At 40.2% G+C, this 18,990-nt stretch overlaps 1 protein-coding gene across 3 annotated transcripts in view; it reads left to right on the top strand.

Moving 5' to 3' along the window:
* LOC149065454 (uncharacterized) overlaps positions 1-18,990 on the top strand; it is a 62,263-nt gene that overhangs the window by 22,376 nt on the left and 20,897 nt on the right. For 2 of the 3 annotated variants that reach the window (XM_089253628.1, XM_089253627.1), the window contains 9 exons: positions 2,140-2,283; positions 2,699-2,851; positions 6,702-6,806; positions 6,903-7,010; positions 7,661-7,774; positions 10,979-11,089; positions 13,634-13,726; positions 15,515-15,622; positions 17,334-17,441. In XM_089253628.1, the coding sequence (XP_089109754.1) occupies positions 2,140-2,283; positions 2,699-2,851; positions 6,702-6,806; positions 6,903-7,010; positions 7,661-7,774; positions 10,979-11,089; positions 13,634-13,726; positions 15,515-15,622; positions 17,334-17,441 (1,044 nt within the window). The remainder of the gene's footprint in view (positions 1-2,139; positions 2,284-2,698; positions 2,852-6,701; positions 6,807-6,902; positions 7,011-7,660; positions 7,775-10,978; positions 11,090-13,633; positions 13,727-15,514; positions 15,623-17,333; positions 17,442-18,990) is intronic. The other variant, XM_089253629.1, reaches the window with a different exon arrangement.

Below are 18,990 nucleotides of genomic sequence, written 5' to 3'. Positions count from 1 at the left end.
GTATACTAATTTTCAAAAGTTCTAGTGCTGTATTGGGCAATCAATATGTCATGGAACATTTTCAAGGTGCGGAGGTGTATCACATCAATCCCTAACATATTGACATAAAAGCCTCTTACGAGAAAAAAATATTGCATTATTCCCCCGCTTTTTGAAGATTATACCGGACGTGTGTAGTAACTGTTAAAGCCGACTGTTAATCTTATGTTTCAGAATTTTATCATCCCAGAAAAGTGTATAGTGTTGGGTACCATTTGGTTCCCAATGACTTCAACCGAATTTTCCAAATCACCGGATTACCGACTTTGGTGATTTGACGTGTTTATTTTTCCACAGATTTACAGGCTGTTGGTTGATTCCTCTGGAATCACCTACAGGATAAGTGTGCAGACAATCGATGACTTGAAGACTGTCGTTTAAGCCGTGAAATTCACATTCCACGGGACGTGTCTAATGAAGCCTTCCCACACTTCCTAGAAGAGTGCCTCTGAATAAAGGGAGGACACTTTTTCGAGATACAGTCAGGGTCGCAACTAAGCATCTATTTCGGCGTCCTTTCCCGCAATTTTAAACGGGCAATATAGTGACTTCCTCTGGTCTGGTGCTCGAGGCATGTTGTTGTATTTATCTAGTTCTGTTTTTTTCCCTTATTTTTGTAAAACTTGAAACATTATTTTATAAATCTAGTGGACAGATTTTTTGTTTTTCGTTGGCGTGTATCTGACAAGGCTTGTAATCCTTGCTGCTGTGTTTTTGTTTTTGATTATTTGAGTGAGCCATTGTTTTCTATTGTTTTCGGAATATTTGTACATGTGTAGATGCTTTGTAAATTTGCACTCTGTGGCATAGTGAACTGGAGTACCCACCATACCACTGGCACATTTGTCTGTTCGGCGGCGTTTCCGTTGGTGTAGATACATAGGGAATGGGCCGTGTCCTGTTATGAAGATAGTCACCTCTCTATTCCAGTTTAGTGTGTTGTACGTTACTCGAGGGAAATTTCGTGCACTTTCCTAGCTGTCGTTCCTTGGTCGCATTGCAAGCAAAAATTTTGCGTTTTGCTTATTTAGTTTCACGTTATCACAACCCTGAGCCGATGTTTTTTCGCTTTCGTCCTCATACTTACTGTGGAATTATGAGTCATATTCTCCACTACAGTTTCCAGTCAGCGTGCCTTACTGACCTCAAAATGAACACACGTGCAAGCGCGGCTGTTTACGATACGAAACTAGATATAGCATTGTAACTATGCTTAAGTGCGCTTGAAATTTTCTTTTCAATTCTGCTTGGAGAAAGAACTGTGAGGTAATTGCATTATTGACAGTGAGGGGCTAGCTCACGACTGATGATGTACACGACGTCAAACTGATGGATCTCCATTTCGTGCAACAGCAAGAGCTCATGGATAGGATCTCGTCTGAGGAAGAGAAGATAAAAATGAGGGGATCACAGAGATTTGTTAAACGTGGAAAGACGAGCATAATGTTGTAGAAAAGAACCACCCAAATAAAGTTATAACAGTGTCCAAGCAATGAATCTGCACGACAATGCAATTTCATATTTCCGAGAAATTCTAAAAACCAGGCAAAAGCAAGTGTTAATAGTGTCATTGGATAAGGTTCTTTTTCAAAGTCACAAAAAAAAGAGTTCGCAGATAACAACAATAAATCCGTAAATCGTTTCAAACAATAGCCCTCCTGTCTCTCGTCGTTTAGAGTAAGTTCATTTGCAAACATTATTGTATTGCATGTTTACTTACGGCGTTATTGTATTATTTTACTGTGTGTGTATCATTCATTACTTTTTTAATGTATTGTATTATTGATGACATTTTTATTAGTCATTTTTATCTGAATGCATATTTATGGAACAAAATATCCGAGTTTCACCTATTTCCTATGGGGAAGTTTGATTCGAATAACGAGCACGTTCACGGGACAAATTAAGCTTGTTTTTTTTTTAACCGAAGTTTCACTACACCTGCATTTCCTATACACGTATGCACACACGCATTCCGACAAAATTGTCTGTTTGAATTATCAGATACAATACGTGCCATTCTGCAATTATAATTTCGAGCATTTATATATTTTACGATACAGTTATTCTAATTTCATCTTAATTTGTAATTGATCACAGTGAAGGAACATCGATCATACTACATCGATCATCTGGACGATAAGGAAGAACCATTTTTGAAGTGGACTAAGGATTGTATCAAACGTTATATCTACGAACCGTATGAAATTAATTTGAATCCCAGACCTCTTTGTGCGATGAAAAGTGAGTCTATTGATTTATTTCACATTTAATTTCGATAAGATTCGGGAATTCAAAATATATTTTTCAAAGTCATAATCAAGTTTTTTGAAATACTAGATAATAATAAATTTAGTCGTTGATGATTTGGTGAAAATTTACAGATACATACACTGAAGTGCCAAAAGTCATGCGATACCTCTTAATATTGCTGCACTTCGCCGGGTAAAAGGAGGTCCCACACGATATTAAGAGATATCCCATGACTTTTGGCACTTCAGCACTGAAGTCATGGGGATACCTCTTAATATCGTGTGGGACCTCCTTTTACCCGGCGAAGTGCAGCAATATTAAGAGGTATCCCATGACTTTCGGCACTTCAGTGTACTATAAGTGAATTATATTTAAACTCCGTGTTGTCTTCTATTCTAAATCTCAGGAAAAGTACGCAAGCCAAAGAACGGCACTAATGCTTTACGTCATGACAACAAGAACGAGGAAAATTGGTCTATGAGTTGCTCCAAGCGATCCATGAATAACAAAAAAATGTGGGAAATGAATCGTACCAAACGCTTGAACTTTCTGCCAACGGGTTCGTGAATATATTGGACATTTTATTTTGTAATATATAACCCTTTTTCAGTCCCTGTTGCACAAATGTTCGGGTTGCATTTTTTTACTATAGAGTAGTTTTAACCTCAGAGAGTTAAGCCCTGAATTTAAATGATTGGTTAAGTTTTAAATTAGAAATATGGGGAATATGAATTTTGGGGGCTTTCATCAGAGGGCAGCACTTTAAGTTGAACTTTCAAGGAGTTTTTAAGATGGCTTTCAGAAGAAAGTGCCTCCGGAAAAAGTGTAATTTATTACATAAAATTTAGCAATAAAATTCTGGAAAAAAAATGTATGTGAAGATGAATATATACCCTGCATTATTTTGGCTAAAAAAATTTAAATGAGGTGAATTATTTCTTTACTTATGAAGCTCAAAAATTTGACAAAAGAATGAAAATTCGAAAAAAATGAAAATGTTACGTATTTTCTGAGTATCAAAAATGCAAGAGCATCTTGAAAATTCCAAAAAAATGAATTCTCGGGTCTGAAAGGCATACACGGTCGAAACTCACGTCCGTTTTATCTCAAATTACCCGTGAACACACATAGGCTACGAAACTTAGGGGCTGAAGCCATTTGAGTACCCGCAATAAATTTTGTAATGGGGCTGAGCCCCCACTCCAATAATTTAGCAAAAAAAACAATGCAGTGTACTCTCTCCTGTATACGCTTATGTCCCGTATATACGGGACGACCAGCAATGTTTTCTTCATGTAGATGCCTCTGCCCGTGAACATTTGGTTACAGAAACGTACTTTCAATTAAAAGAGTACTATTCAAATGACGTGCCCAGTGCCGTCTTAACGCATGGGCCCACCCGGGCACTGCCCGGGGGCCTCAAGAGAAGAGGAGACTCATAAAAATGAGATCCAGTTGAAATTTTCTAGGATTTACTAGGTAGGGCCTCCGATAAACCACTTAGCCCGGGGGCCCATGATACTCTTAAGACGGCCGTGGACGTGGCCATTTATTTTTACCAAGGACCGTAAATATACCAAGATACGAAAATTTATAATTTTTCTTTAATTTAATTTTTTTTTCACCTGGTGGTCAAAGCATTGAACTATTTTTATTGTGAATCTTTCTTTTCCCCCATCCTATGGACCAAGTTTCATCGAAATACCCCCATCAGAATGGGCACTACATACGTCTGGGTAGTGTCAGCAGTGGCGTATTTACAAGGTGGGAGGGGGCTAGCGGGCTATGGCCCAGGGTGGAAAATTCAGAGGGGAGGAAAATTTGAGGAATGATTGGCCAAGAAAATTGGTAGAATGGGAGAAGGGCGGCAAAATTTGTACACCACTCAATAAATCCACAGCTAGGGGCTAGATCAAGAATGACTAAGAGAATGACCTAGAGAGTTTGCAAGCACGTGAGTGAGCAAGAGAGTGATTTAGAGCGAGAGCAAGCATGTGAATGACCAAAAGGAATGACCTAGAGAGTTTGCAAGCACGTGAGTGAGCAAGAGAGTGATTTAGAGCGAGAGCAAGCATGTGAATGACCAAAAGGAATGACCTAGAGAGTTTGCAAGCACGTGAGTGAGCAAGAGAGTGATTTAGAGAGAGACAGCAAGTATGTGAATGACCAAAAGGAATGACCTACAGAGCGAGAGACCGTGTGAGTGCGTGACCTAGAGTGTGTGAAAGCATGTGAGTGACCAAAACAGTGTCAGTCATGTGAATGGACTAAAAGAGTAACAGAAAATTGGGAGGGCTGGTGAATTTGAGGAATTGGTGGTTAAAAAAATTAATAGAATGAGTGAAAGGTGGTGGAATATAGACAGCCCACAGCTGGCATTAATCCGTCTTTGCTTAGAGAGCGAGGGACCGGGTCCGTGAGTGACCTAGAGAGTTTGCATGCATGTAAGTGATCAAAAGAGTGACCTATAAAGATTTTGTATTCATGTGAGTGATCAAAAGGGTTTGTATGAATGTGAGTGATAAAAAGAGTTTGTATGCATGTGAGTGATTAAAAGAGTGCCTTAGAAAGAAAGCATAGGACAGGGTCAGTGAGTGACCAAGTGACATAAAGAGTTTGCAAGCATTTGAGTGGCCTAGAGAGTTTGCAAGCTTGTAAGTGGCCTAGAAAGTTTGCAAGCATGTGAGTGGCCTAGAGAGCGACTGAGAGAGCAAGGAAACCCCTCAGTGAGTGACATAAAGAGTTTACAAGCATGTTAATGACCAAAAAGTGACATACAGATCGTGACACCAGATGGATGATTGATCAAATGAGTGGCATAAAGAGTTTGCAAGCATTTGAGTGACCAAAACAGCGACCAAGCATGTGAGCGACCAAAACAGTATGTAAGCATTCTAGTGACCACAACAGTGTGAAAGCACGTGAGTGACTAAAACAGTATGACAGCATGTTAATGACTAAAAGAGTGACCAACAGAGGGAGAGACGAGGTCAGTGAGTGACCTAGAGCAGTGTTTCTCAACCGCCGGGCCCTGATATCATTCATACCGGGCCGCGAGTGATTAGTTGTTTCATTTTTCCTCATTCATTTTCCGTTGGTCGTTTGTTTGACCGGGCCTTTGACTCACAACAGTGAATGAAACCGGGCCGCGGGCTTGAAAAGGTTGAGAACCACTGCGAACCACATGTGCAAGTATGTGAGCAAGCACGTGAAAAAACCGTGTGGTTGATACATACAGTGTGCAAATGTATAAATGGCTAAAAGAGTGACTTAGAGATTGTGTGACCATGGGAGAGACCAAAAGAATGACTTAGAGACACAGGTGTACTCGCAGGAGGAGGGGGGGAGGGAGGGGCTCGAACCAGAAGGTTACAGCACAGGGTGGCGAATCCGAGGAAAGAGTCTTCAAGAAAATTAGACTAGAACATAGATTTCCAACTGGTATTCCGCGGAACCCTAAGGTTCCGTGAGAACTTTTTTTGGGGTTCCGCGGAATAAATCTGTGACGTTTGATTAACGTTATGATTTTTGACGAAACTTTAAAAATCCCAGAATCCGGAGAGCTTTGACTCAGAAGAATTTCCTAATCATTAATACTCGTAAAGCTGTTTTTATTAGAAATTCTGAGAATAAAGTATGGAAATTAGAAAGTGGAGCCCGAGGTGCCATGATGATGCCTTGACGATACCACGTGAGTTATAGAAATATTAAAATTGAGTTGTGTAGAACAGCCTTACAAAACCATCAAGGGTTCCATGTAACATTCATTCATTCAAGCCGAGCACAACTCCAGTCTATCGCCCTAGGCAATTTACTACCGATTGTGTTGTTCCAGAAGTATGAATGTCCTCCTCCTTCCCAAATCTCCTGGGTCCCCCGGGACGCGAAAACGATTATAAGCCCATACAATATACGTATACATCACACATACACAAAGCTGCCTCGTCACATTTGGCCGGTCGTCGCCCAGTCTTCAAAGTTCAGCAGCCACACGACAATTGCTGCCTACACGTCGCAGCTTTTGCCCTCCTTCAAATAACGTTCGCAGATCTTGTGGGCAGTCGAGTGGTGGGGCTCCCACGTGCGCCCCAGTGCTCGGTTGAGCCCTGAGCTTCATAAGCATCAAGGGTTCCGCGAAACAGCTTCATAACCGTTGAGGGTTCCGCGAGAAGTTTTCACGTTGCAAAACCCTGGACTAGAATGGGAGATGGGCTCAAAACTCGTTTATCCCACACGCAGCGGAACCATAAATGCTCCTGTGCGAGTGCCAGTTTCTTTATAACCACCCTGTACAGTATATACAATATTCGAAGACGCTATTGCAAAATGTATCTTATAATATACTGTAGTAATTCGATTGTCTCAGAGTCGTTTAAAAAAATCATGATATCTTTTGCTTGATGAAACAGAAAAGATTTTCCGGGAATACTTCACCGATTACACTGATGATAACGAAAGACCGCGCCATATTTGGAGCACCGAATGCTACAAACGTTTCACCTTCCTGCGAGAAAGTGAGTCAAAATCGATTTGTTACTTCCGACGTTTACTAGCTCAATCCAAGGTAACTGTTTATAACAGTGCTAATATCGTTCCACTTTCGCTAACAGAGAACCTTCAGCGGCTGGTCCATCCAGATCAAATTTATGGCAGATCAGGTCCCGATGATGAAGACTGGTCTATAGATTGCTCCAGACGTTCGAAAGTGCGGCCGAAGAGTGAGTTAATTTCTATGTATACTGCGTAACTTGCGGTAAATGTGATGAATCTGGTTGTTATGCATAGTAACCGATTGTTATGCATAACCGCCGAGCATTTTTGATGAATTTGATTTTTAAGTTTTGTTCGGCGGTTATGAATAATACCCAACCGTCGCGTCGTTCGTAAGCGTGATAGAACGTAGTATATGATGTACAGTCGACCCTCGTTATAACGACCACACGTGATAGAGAGCATTCCATTACAGTGACCGGTGGGATGAGTCCCAAATGTTTTCATAGAACGACTATCATATGTTTTACTTTTGATATAACGACCTTCCCAATATAACGTCCATTTTCGACGGTACCGGGGGGTCGTTATATCGAGATTCGACTGTACTACACATGATAATTTATGCATGCATTGTATCATTATATTTGTGATTTTGCAATTAGGAGTTTTCATATAATGTGCGATCTCAACTACTGTTTAAACTTTTGCCGTCCACTGTATATGTTATGGTAAATATGATAAATCCGGTTATTATACATAATAACGAATTATTATGCAGAATCGCCGAACATTTCGGTAGTTTGATAAATTTCCCTAAATTTATCAAATTTACTGGCGATTATGTATATCGCCCAATTAATGTTTCCCTTTACAGCCAATGAGTGCAGACCAAACGTCAGATACTCGAGAAGAAACGCTAACCATTGTGGAACGCTAAACACGACAACGAATTGCCTGAGACGCGTGTTCTTTGGATTCGTGAGAGATGGTGAGTCGATTCATTGCTTCTTCTTTTTCATGTTCGAAGTCATATACGTGCTCGACCCATTTCCCGCGGGCTCGATGTGGCCCTCAGAGTCATCTGATGTGGGACGAGACCTCTAAAACCTACGTTTCTAAAAAAAAGAACTATAATCGGCACATTACCAGATGGGCTACTTAAAGTGATCCGCAATACAGTTCGACCGCAGCGCAATTCTTAAGTGGTCCGTGGCACATTCTTGGATTGCTTAAGTGTACTGACCCACAGTACATTCCCAGTTCATTTAAGTGACCTGAAGCGCTGTTCCACATCACTTAAGTGGCCTGCGGCACATTTTCACTTCAAATAAGTGGTCCGCAACACACTTACAGGTCACCTAATTCGTCCGCCGCACCTTCCTAAATCACTCGTGACCTGAAACAAATTTACAGATCACTCAAGTCCCCTGGGCACATTTGTAGCATTTGTAGATCACTCGAGTCACCTAGGGCAAATTCACAGATCACTTAAGTGACCCGTTGTGCAGTTCCACGTCACTTAAATGATACGCGGCACATTCTCAGGTCGCATACGTGACCCGCAGCATATTTACAGATTACTTAAGTGAGCTGGTGAGCTGTTCCATATCACTTAAGTGGCCCGCGGCCCATTTTCAGATGAATTAATTGATTCATGGCACATTCAGATATCTTTTGAGCGACTCGTGGGACAGTTCCAGAGCTGTTAAGTAACCCGTTACAGTTCCGGATCACTCAAGGGGCTCGCGGCACATTTCCAGACCATTTAAGTGGCCAGCGACATATTAACAGATCACTTAAGTGGCCCGCGACTCGTTTTGCAACTATTGAAGTGGCCCGCACTCTTATTTTGTAGAAAAAATGTCTGATTCAACCTGAGGCGTACAAATACGTGAAAAACGTTTGACAGAAAAAATAAATCTGCGACTGAAATCTAGTACAGGAGTGAAGAGTGAAAAAAAAAAAAAAAGTGAAGCGCTCTGGCTGTACAGCGTCATGACAGCGCAGCCAATTATGAGTTGCCACTGTGACGTCACAAGAGAGAGCAGCTTGCTCCGCGCATGCGCTTTAGGATATTCATTACTCCGTGTCCCGATCCGTAGCCGCTACTACCTCCCCCCCCCCCACAACTCATCTGCTTCATCACACAATCAGTTATTCTACGGAACGGGTTTTGGGGAAAAAGAAAGCGTTTCACTTTTTTGCGATGAATTTCCTCTCCCTCATAGAAATTCACCCTTTCACTGTTATATCACTATAGAAGTTTCATTTCAAAAATTTATGACATAAACCGAAATTTTGGGGTAACTATAAATGAATTTTTCTTATGTTATGGTATCGGTCCGTTTGCAAAAATCATAACAACACCCGATAACGTTATTCATGATTCCAATAAGTGTGGCGTCTACTGTTTTATTCAATTGAGCTTTCTCAGCTAACTTCCAGTAATCCGGCGATTTCGTTAATCCGAGTCACACTGGACTGATATGTGTCAGATTAGCGAAAGTCTACTGTAGAGGTATATATTTTTTTCTATCATGCATAACCTCTCCGTTCTTTCATTTTTAATGGTTTTAAATGGTTTTTAACGATTCTTTTTGATTTCATTTCTCGTTCTCTCTCTCTCTCTCTCTCTTCATTCTTTCTTTCTTCTCTTTCTCCTTTCATTTCTCTTTGATATCAAGTTAAGACCTGAGGTAAACGCTTGTGTACTTAACCAACACCATCTAGAGCAGGAGGTACCCCGCGCGACGCTCGTAGCGTCACTGAAAGAGGTCGTCTCACCTATAGCTTACAAAAAGTGTAAAAATGGCGCATGCTTGCGTCGGCCTGCTATATCCAATGGCTGTTGGTGAGATAACCTTTTTCAGTGACGTCACGTGCTTCGCGCGCGGAGACCTTCTGCTATATAGATGGCATTGACTCAACTCCAATGGTCCTAGTAAAGATATCGATCCAAGTTAAGTAATTAAGTTTTTTTTAACAGTTTTGTTTTCAAAGGGCATTTTGACATAAAGGGTGTCCCAAAAAGGACTCCCTGACTTTAAGATAAAATAACTCGGTAATGGTGATCGATAGAAGAATAAAGCAAGCGGTTTGTTTATTCTGAAAGCCATAAAAATCTGATACAGAAGTTTCAAAATTAGTTACAAATATTACCGACGGGGGCGCTGTGCGCTGTAACCGGAGTTTTGGAGTCCGAGAAATAGGCTATAGCATCTTCTTTCCAAGCAGTCGTTGCAGTCACATAGCAATAGATTCAAAAATGTGCCCCTTTCGCAGCGCATAGATAGCGCAAACGATCACTAAACGGTACATTGCAGTTTTGGAACAGTTTATCGCCTGGGTTGGAGGATCGACGAGGCACTTCGTGGTTCATGCAAGATAACCACAATTTGTGGGGCCCAACCACACCGAACCACAACGGTTTTTGTCTTTCTTAAGGAACACTTCGGGAATGGAGTCATTGCAATGAACTATTCCACATTATTTAACAGCATTCCCCTGCTTACCCGATCTTACCCCCGGGACTACTTTCTGTGGGACAAATTGAAGAACACTGTTTTCCGGAACAACCCTGTAACACTGTGTGACTATCAAGATTTGATCTGTGAGGCACGTGCGTTCATTTCCGTTAAGACACTACAGAGAGTACGAATATTTTCAACAGCTGGCTGATGCAAAGATGTATTTAGGAAAGAGAGAAGATTTGGCTGTCTTGCGGGGAATCGAACCCTCGTCCTCTCACGTCGTCAGGATAGCGCAGAGTGGCATTATCCTCGACTACAGAAAGTGACTGAAAATCTCATTCTTCGTTTGCACCCTCTCTGTGCTGCGAAAGGTGCACATTATTGAATCTATTGTGATGTGATTGCAATGACCGTTTGCAAAGGACAGTTTATAGCCTATTTCTTGGACCCCTAAACTGCTATTACAGTATACAGTGCTCCCTGTCGGAAATGTTTGTAACTAATTTTGAAACTTGTGTATTATAGATTTTTACGGCTTTCAGAATAAAAAGTAGTACTTGTTGTATTCTTCTATCGATCACTGTTCGTGAGTTATTTCATTATAAAATCAGTGAGTCCTTTTTGGGAAACCCTGTACAATAAAGACAAAAATCAATTAAAATTTTTTTTTAATGGTTACTTTTTGGCTCAGGTGTGAAGAGGTTAATGTTCTATATTTGCAGAAATTCTTTTTCCAAAAAACTATACCAAGCAAACTTATGAAAACATAGGCTTTCATATAACGGAACAGTTTAAGGTCCGATGTAAGAAACGTTGGCTCAAAAGAGGTTCAGGTAAGTGGGGCTGTGCGTAAGCTTTTTCTATTCTACAACTATACAGGGTGGGCAAAAAGTCCGTAGAAACATTAAAAATTCATAAAAACTGGAAAAATAACCGAAATAAAAAACGGTTTGCAGGGTTAGCATCGCTAAGGTCACAGGAATTTTTTTAAGACAGGAAAAAAAACTCAAAAACACCCGATAGGGGGCGCTGACGTACACAAGTCAAAGAAAAGATGCGCAAGTAACGAACAGAATGCCTCCAAATCATTTATTACAGCAGTATGTGTTCTGCATGACCACCACCACAGGGCATAACACATTGCAGGCGAGTCACAAGTCCAGCAACGACAGACTGCAGCATGTCCGGATGTATACATGACACCTCTCGGCGGATCGCATCTTTCAGTTCCGACAGATTGGATGGACCGGATCGATACACCCGGGATTTCAAATATCCCCATAACCAGTAGATTATGGATGATTAAACTAAATGATTTTGTCTTCCCCGAACGTCTGTATCAGGAATGCCGTGACCGGAGTAGCAGTGTGACTAGTTGCTCCATCTTGCATCAAAGATGCGATCCGCCGAGGGGTGTCATGTATAAATCCGGGCATGCTGCAGCCTGTCGTTGCTGGACTTGTGACTCGCCTGCAATGTGTTACCCCCTGTGGTGGTGGTCATGCGGAATACATACTGCTGTAATTAACGATTTGGAGGCATTCTGTTCGTCTTTTCTCTGACCTGTGTACGTCAGCGGCCCCTATCGGCTGTTTTTGAGTTGGTTTTTTTTCTGTCTTAAAATAATTCCCGTGACCTTAGCGATGCTAACCCTGCAAACCGTTTTTTATTTCGGTTATTTTTCCGGTTTTTATGAATTTTTAAAGTTACTACACGGACTTTTCGCCTACCCTGTAGATCAAATATATATTGTTTTTTTAAGTTGGAATGTGAACTACAGTCTGGCGCTGTGTGGCATTTGTTGCAAGTGAATCATATATTTTAAGGTTTCTTATTATAGAATAGGTTATAGGATAAAAAATTCGATGTCTAAAATTGCAGCAATTAGGGGCCGTTCAAGTATTACGTCAGCAGATTTTAGCTATTTTTGACCCCTCTTGTCACCTCCTAACGCATATTGGGATTAGAGACGTACGTTGGAGGGGCAAATGGTGCCCCCCCCCCAGACGATCAATTTTTTTTGAGGTAACGTAAAAATTTTTTTAAAATTAAAATTTCGGAAGAAAATACCTTTTGCATGTTACTATAATCAATTTCAATGTAATCTGAAGAGAAACTCAAAATTCGTTTATAAGAAATTCATTGCAACCCATCCTCTAAGCCATATATGCTAAACCCATATCAAGCGGACCAAATGTCGCTCACCACCTCAAAACTAATTTTGTAAAAATAAACTAAGCGTCATATTTTTACAGAAAGTCATTTGTACACGTTGTGAATGAACCTCCGTTTCCTAGGAAGCTTTCAAAGCAGATGGTCACATGAAGAGTTATTAAAAGTGTAAAAGAGAAACTGAACTTGCCAGGTGAACAAACAAACAAACAAAACAGTTTTCTCAACTCTAATATTGGTGACTATACAGCTAAATAAGAAATGGTGTTTTGGTTGTGAATACACGAACATTAGCTGTCCCCGCGAATAGCTTTTTTAGCTAGCCGAGTAACAATATGTATGACGCCACAAAAATATCATTTTTTTTCAATTATTTTTCCTTATCTTGTATGTAACTCGTGAGGTTATGTGTTGTGATGTGTATAACATCAGCGAATGATAAGGAATAAACCTACAGCTAAGGCATCTCACGTCCGCCGCAATTAGAAACATACACAATTTACATAGACTATACCAGTCAAAATGACCGCTCTTGGCCGTTCTATGTATAAGTGACGATATCTCCCGAAAAAAACATTCAATGCCTTGAAAATTTAGTTCACGAAGAAAAATACTAAAATAATTAAAAGTCATTAAAAACTGAGAGTGTACGTCAAATACTGTTGAGATAATAACGTTTTCAAAATCAAAAAACCGGCAAAATGACTGCTCTAGCCGTTCTAGTGTTAATGATTTTTTTTTTTTTGAAAATTTAAGAAAAATCAAGTATCCAATGTGTGTAAAACTTTGTACTAGCATAGGATAGCACATACAATCAAAAACATGTGTAAAAAATTTAAAATAAATCAATGGTTAAATAGCATTTTTATAGCGGTATTTACCGACATGGTTTAAACTATAGCCACAATTTTTTGATAAGAGATCGACGCGGATATTGGTTGAATTCAGGTTTTTAATCAATCTATATTGATCTCTTATCCACAAATTGCGACTACAGTTTAAACCATGTCGGTGAATACGGCCCTAAATTAGCATAGTTTCTCACCATGTAAAAAGGTACGTAACCTCAACGTAATTTGACGGTATTAGGGGTAGAAGGCGTTCGTGAATTCTGAATTTGAATGGAAAAGATGATTTAGATGCACAATGGTAAATAAATGTATATTTTGTACAAAGCTGTTTGAGACAAATTATTTCACATACAGACCTCATGAATCACCCTGAAGATGTAAATGATGACAAGAGAAGCGTTCATGTCAAGTGGGTTACGGAATGCTCCAAATATCGTGTACCTAAAGGTAAGCGAAATCCCGATTTGATTTTGTAAGCTTGCTATTGCGAATATTTTCTACTTGAGCTGAAACAAATGTCAACAAAGATTCTTAGTTTTGGACAGGGTGTCCTGAAAGTGCTAATTGCGGCCTTTATCTCATCAACCGTCCGTCGTAGAGGTATAGTTTCAATTCAAAAAATGTCCGAAAGGAGTTCAAAAATTGTCCTGTATTAGTTTTGAGAGTGAAAATACAGTGTGTAACAAAGTAAAACAATCTAAATTCAAAAATACCTTGGCGAATATTGCATTTAGAAACGCGGAATAGTTTCAGTTGGCCTCAGGAGATACAGGACAAACAACTTCTTTTCGATTGGAAGTTAGAGGACAAAGGGACCGTATAAAAAATTCAGATTTTTCTACTTTTGTGACACACACTGTATTTTCTCTCTCAAAACTAGTGCAGGGTAATTTTTAAACGCCTTTTGAGCATTTTCTATGTAGAAACTATACCTCCACGACGGACGGTTGATGAGATAAAGACTGCATTTGCACTTATAGGACACCCTGTATATGGTGGGATTGCTAGTTTGAGAATGGTATACACGACAGCTGCGACTAGCATCAATGTCATTGTCCACGCAGAAGGCTATTTAAGGGGGGCTTACTGGGTTATAGCCCAGGGCGGGAAATTAGGAGGGCTGGGGAATTTGAGGATATAGTGGTCAAAAAAATTAATAGAATGAGTGAAAGGTGGTGGAATATAGACGGCCCACAGGCGGTTGCCTAGAGAGCGAGGGACCGGGTCCGTGAGTGACCTAGAGAGTTTGCATTCATGTGAATGATTGAAAGAGTGACCTAAAGAGTTTGCATTCATGTGAATGATTGAAAGAGTGACCTAAAGAGTTTGCATTCATGTGAATGATTGAAAGAGTGACCTAAAGAGTTTGCATTCATGTGAATGATTGAAAGAGTGACCTAAAGAGTTTGCATTCATGTGAATGATTGAAAGAGTGACCTAAAGAGTTTGCATTCATGTGAATGATTGAAAGAGTGACCTAAAGAGTTTGCATTCATGTGAATGATTGAAAGAGTGACCTAAAGAGTTTGCATTCATGTGAATGATTGAAAGAGTGACCTAAAGAGTTTGCATTCATGTGAATGATTGAAAGAGTGACCTAAAGAGTTTGTATTCATGTGAGTGACCTAAAGAGTTTGTATTCATATGAGTGACCTAAAGAGTTTGTATTCATGTGAGTGACCTAAAGAGTTTGTATTCATGTGGGTGATCGAAAGAGTTTGTATGCATGGGACCAGGTCAGTGAATGACCAAAAGACTTAGAGAGCTCGCAAGCATGTGAGTGTCCTAGAGAGATTGCAAGCATGAGCGTGATCAAAAGAGTGACTGAGAGAGCAAGGAACTACCTGAGTGAGTAACCTAAAGAGTTTGTAAGCATGTTAATGACCAAAAAGAATGACTTAGAGCGTTTGCAAGCACGGCAGTGACTAAAAAGATACATATCGAGGTACCAGATCGGTGAGTAATCAAAAGAGTGACCAAAACAGTGGCGGATTCGAGGAAAGAGTAGCCAAAAAAATTAGACTATATTGGGAGAAGGGCGGTCAAATTCGTTTAACCCATGGGCAGCATCAAATTCAAAAATCATCAATGCTGCTTGCATTATGCATTCGGTCTACAAGTATGATAAAACTTGTGGAAAATGTTCGTCAAAGAATACTTTCGATAACGAAGTCTTGATGAATTTATGAAACAAGTCCATCATTTCTGACTTGTATTTTGTTCTCTTCGCTACAGAAAAATCACGCTCTACAAGATACGGCAGGGGCGATGATGATGTGGATGAGGATGATTCAGAAAAGTCGATCACGCATTGCAAAAGAATTTTGGTTTACGAATCAAAGGGTAAGATCAAAGTTAACGGATTCGGTTTCATGCTGTTTTAATCATTTTTTCAAACAAAGGGTGGGACAAGAATACCAACGATGCACCGCAAAAATTTAGACACTTATGAAATTCGCTCGTGTTAATTAAAAAGAAGCCGAATTTATAAAAAGTTAATTTCTTATTTCAATAACTATACAACCCCTTGAAACATGAATGACATATATGAGTACTAAGCGTTATTTGAAAACTTTTCCTAATTGGAAGTATACCTCTAGGATCAATGGTTCGCCAGTAAAATGCCATAACCCCTGTTTGCTACGCACCCTGGATATAGTGCTCAACACCGATCAGGAAGACCACGCGTTACAGATAAAAGAGATGACACAGAAGAGAATCCAAAGACTACTTTACGGCACAACAACTCCGATCATATATTGCCATATGGCAATTTCAACTAGTGAAGTTAGGTGGGAAATGAAGGCGTGATCTACCGGTGGTCGCCCCAGGCTCGGTAAGTAAAGAACTTGTTCCTGATGTTCTTGCCCGGATTGGAACCCGTGGACCTCGACGGTAGCCTTCATAATGAAAGACGTGCATCTTACCTCTGAACCACTCGGGAGTGAATCTGAAGACTGCCATCTACGCAATGGTTGACTTCGCCAATGGCCCCCACAAAGGTGGGGCCGACAGGACTCGGAACGATTCTCATTATTTTTTTGTTTCTTTATGCTATAAATTCATTATAAAGGGGCCCGCGAAAGATTCCAGCCTAAAGGCCCTGCTCCAGGATGTGGGGCTCATGACTACGCCGCAATTTAAAAGCTCGTCTGGACTCTCAGTGTGAATGAATACGATTCGTACACGTATACCCGAAACAGCTACGGTAGTATTTTGAAAAATTATAAAAAAAACCAGCTTATATGTGTGCTCAAGTTTCAACTTTAGCATAAAACACAACGATTACAGTGGGCTCGCAAGCGTTTGTCATACGGACCCAAATGGTATTCATTTATTTTCAGCGATGAGAATTGGAACCTGGATTTGTCAGATAGATGAGGGTAATATTTTGCATGGTTTCCGCAAGAAACCCCGGACTAATTGCAGGTACAGACAATGTGGTGATTCACTGATGATTTCGGATGCATTCTTCTGCAGTGGCAGGTATCAACAGCCTCTCTTAGAGCTTGCGAAAATTCTCAACATTACATACAGATACTAGAGCATGATCTACAGTAATTGAATTTTGTTAACACCGAATGAGTAGTATTAAATTTAATTAATCCCTTAAAGTACGGGGCGATCAAACTAACTCACCGAATTCGCCCTCACATCGTCCTGGATCCACGCCTGCCTCAGGCCCTGTCTGTCCCCTCGAGTTTTCTCAACATCTTCGTTGTCAAGGTATTGCTTTGAGCAATACCAAGATGACAGCGTGTGGTGTTTCGTAAACTTTCATTGTTCCAAAGTTTTAAATTCATATGTCTTAAGAGAAAAGCCTTAGGCTGCTACCTCTTACAACCTACCACACTCCTTTCGCCCTTATTTAAGCCGCCCCGTTTATAAGACACGAGTTGTGCAGGAATTGCTACAGTCTCAGGCATCATCTTTGTCTTCTCCAAGAGAAAAATTGATGATTTTACTGTTTTCTTTCTGCTCAGTTCTCGTTCAAAAACTTGTTTTGATATATGCTACTTGTTTCGTAACTTTTATGTTTCATGTTTCCTTCCAGCTATATCGAACAGCACTGACAAAACCAAAGTTGAGGATGATAAGAGGATGGAAGAGCATGAAGAATGGGTCGAAAATTGCGTTAAAGAATGGATATTCCCACCTCCAGGTAAAAACAAATGTCATCGAATTGCATGGTTTATTACGGCGAGGAGACTGTTGACATCACTCAGAAATTTTTGCATATGATGTGTAACCATCGTCAGTTAGCACCCCAACAGTGCGTGGAGTTACCTGTCATAGCCAAAATCTAGGCATAACCGCGTCAACAAAAAGGTCATCCAATTCTATATTAAAATTGTATCCCTGCATCAGTATCATAGGTGCTGGAACTTGAGGGCTAATTCTGTACCCCTCCGCCCAATAATTAGTGAATACACGACGCAATGCACCCCTTCCCCCCTCCTGTATACGGGTTGAAGACCCGTACGTACGTGGCAACTGGCAATTTTAAGAGCGCTCTCAATGTTTTCTTCATGTCGGTGATTCTAATCAATAATAGGACTATGGGCTCCACGGCTGCATAAAAATCATAAACACAAGCAACTTAAATTACGTTAGGCTAACTTTTTAGGGAAATTAATTAATGAATCACCATGTCTGAGATAATCCTCTCACGCCGTTAACTGCAGTTTTACGATGGCATGACTTCCGTGGCCGTAGTGAGTGGAGGGTTCATCCCCCCCCCAAAAAAATGTAAGAAAATGACTGATATATACAGGGTGATTATAATCAAAGTTGTGATTTCAAAACGCTGTAAAGTGAAAACCGACTCAAACAGAGTGACTCGAAAATTTGCATGAATACTCCTGGAGCAATGGAATTTTGTTTGGCGAACAAGAGGAACTTTTGAAAAATTACCGATAGGTGGTGCTGTACTCGTAACATGGGAAAAATTCACTCGCAGAATGGAAACAATAATCAATCAAAGAAAAATGGCAATTTCATTAATATCGCAAAATTTAATAATGCATGCCAACATCACAAAAACGAAGTGGCAAAGCTAACACTTTTGGCTTACGCAAGAAGTGTTTAATATCTTGTTCACTGTGTTCTGCTACGAGTTGAAAATGTAATGTAATAATGTATGTTCCACAACATATCAGAGTGTGCCGGTGGTAATGCTGTGGATACGGGCCTTCAACTTAGCCAAGTTCGCAACCTGACCACTGCACGCAACATTCTTTGAAATACCTCCTCAGCATTACCACCTGATCTTTGTGGAATGCACACACTCCGATCTCTTGTTGAACATGTAGTGTTTGGAGCTTCAAACTCGTAGCAGAACACGGTGGACAACATATTGAACATTTATTGCGTAAGCCATAGATGTTTGATTTGTGACATCATTTTTGTGCCGCTTTCATGAATTATGAAATTCTGCGATGTTGATTAAATTGCCATTTTTCTCTAATTGACTATTGTTTCCATTCTGCGAGCGAATTTCCCCATGTTTCACGAGTACAACGCCACCTATCGGTGAATTTTAAAGATTTCTCCAGAAGAATTCATGGAAATTTTCTGACCAGTGGTTCTTCATCGCAACTTTAATTATAATCGCCTTGTATATGGAATAACATGGTTAAGTATATTATTCTATCTCATTTTGCCCTCTCCCCTTTGAAAGAAATGTCTAGATACGCGGCCCCGTTTCAACA

The sequence above is a fragment of the Pholcus phalangioides genome, unplaced genomic scaffold, assembly GCF_987345545.1.
Source record: "Pholcus phalangioides strain wild (caught in Gottingen) unplaced genomic scaffold, Ppha-v1.0 ptg000039l_1, whole genome shotgun sequence".
In the NCBI taxonomy this organism is placed as follows: Eukaryota; Metazoa; Arthropoda; class Arachnida; order Araneae; family Pholcidae; genus Pholcus; species Pholcus phalangioides.
Note: the sequence above shows the minus strand (reverse complement) of the source record. Positions and strands in the feature narration are given on the sequence as shown.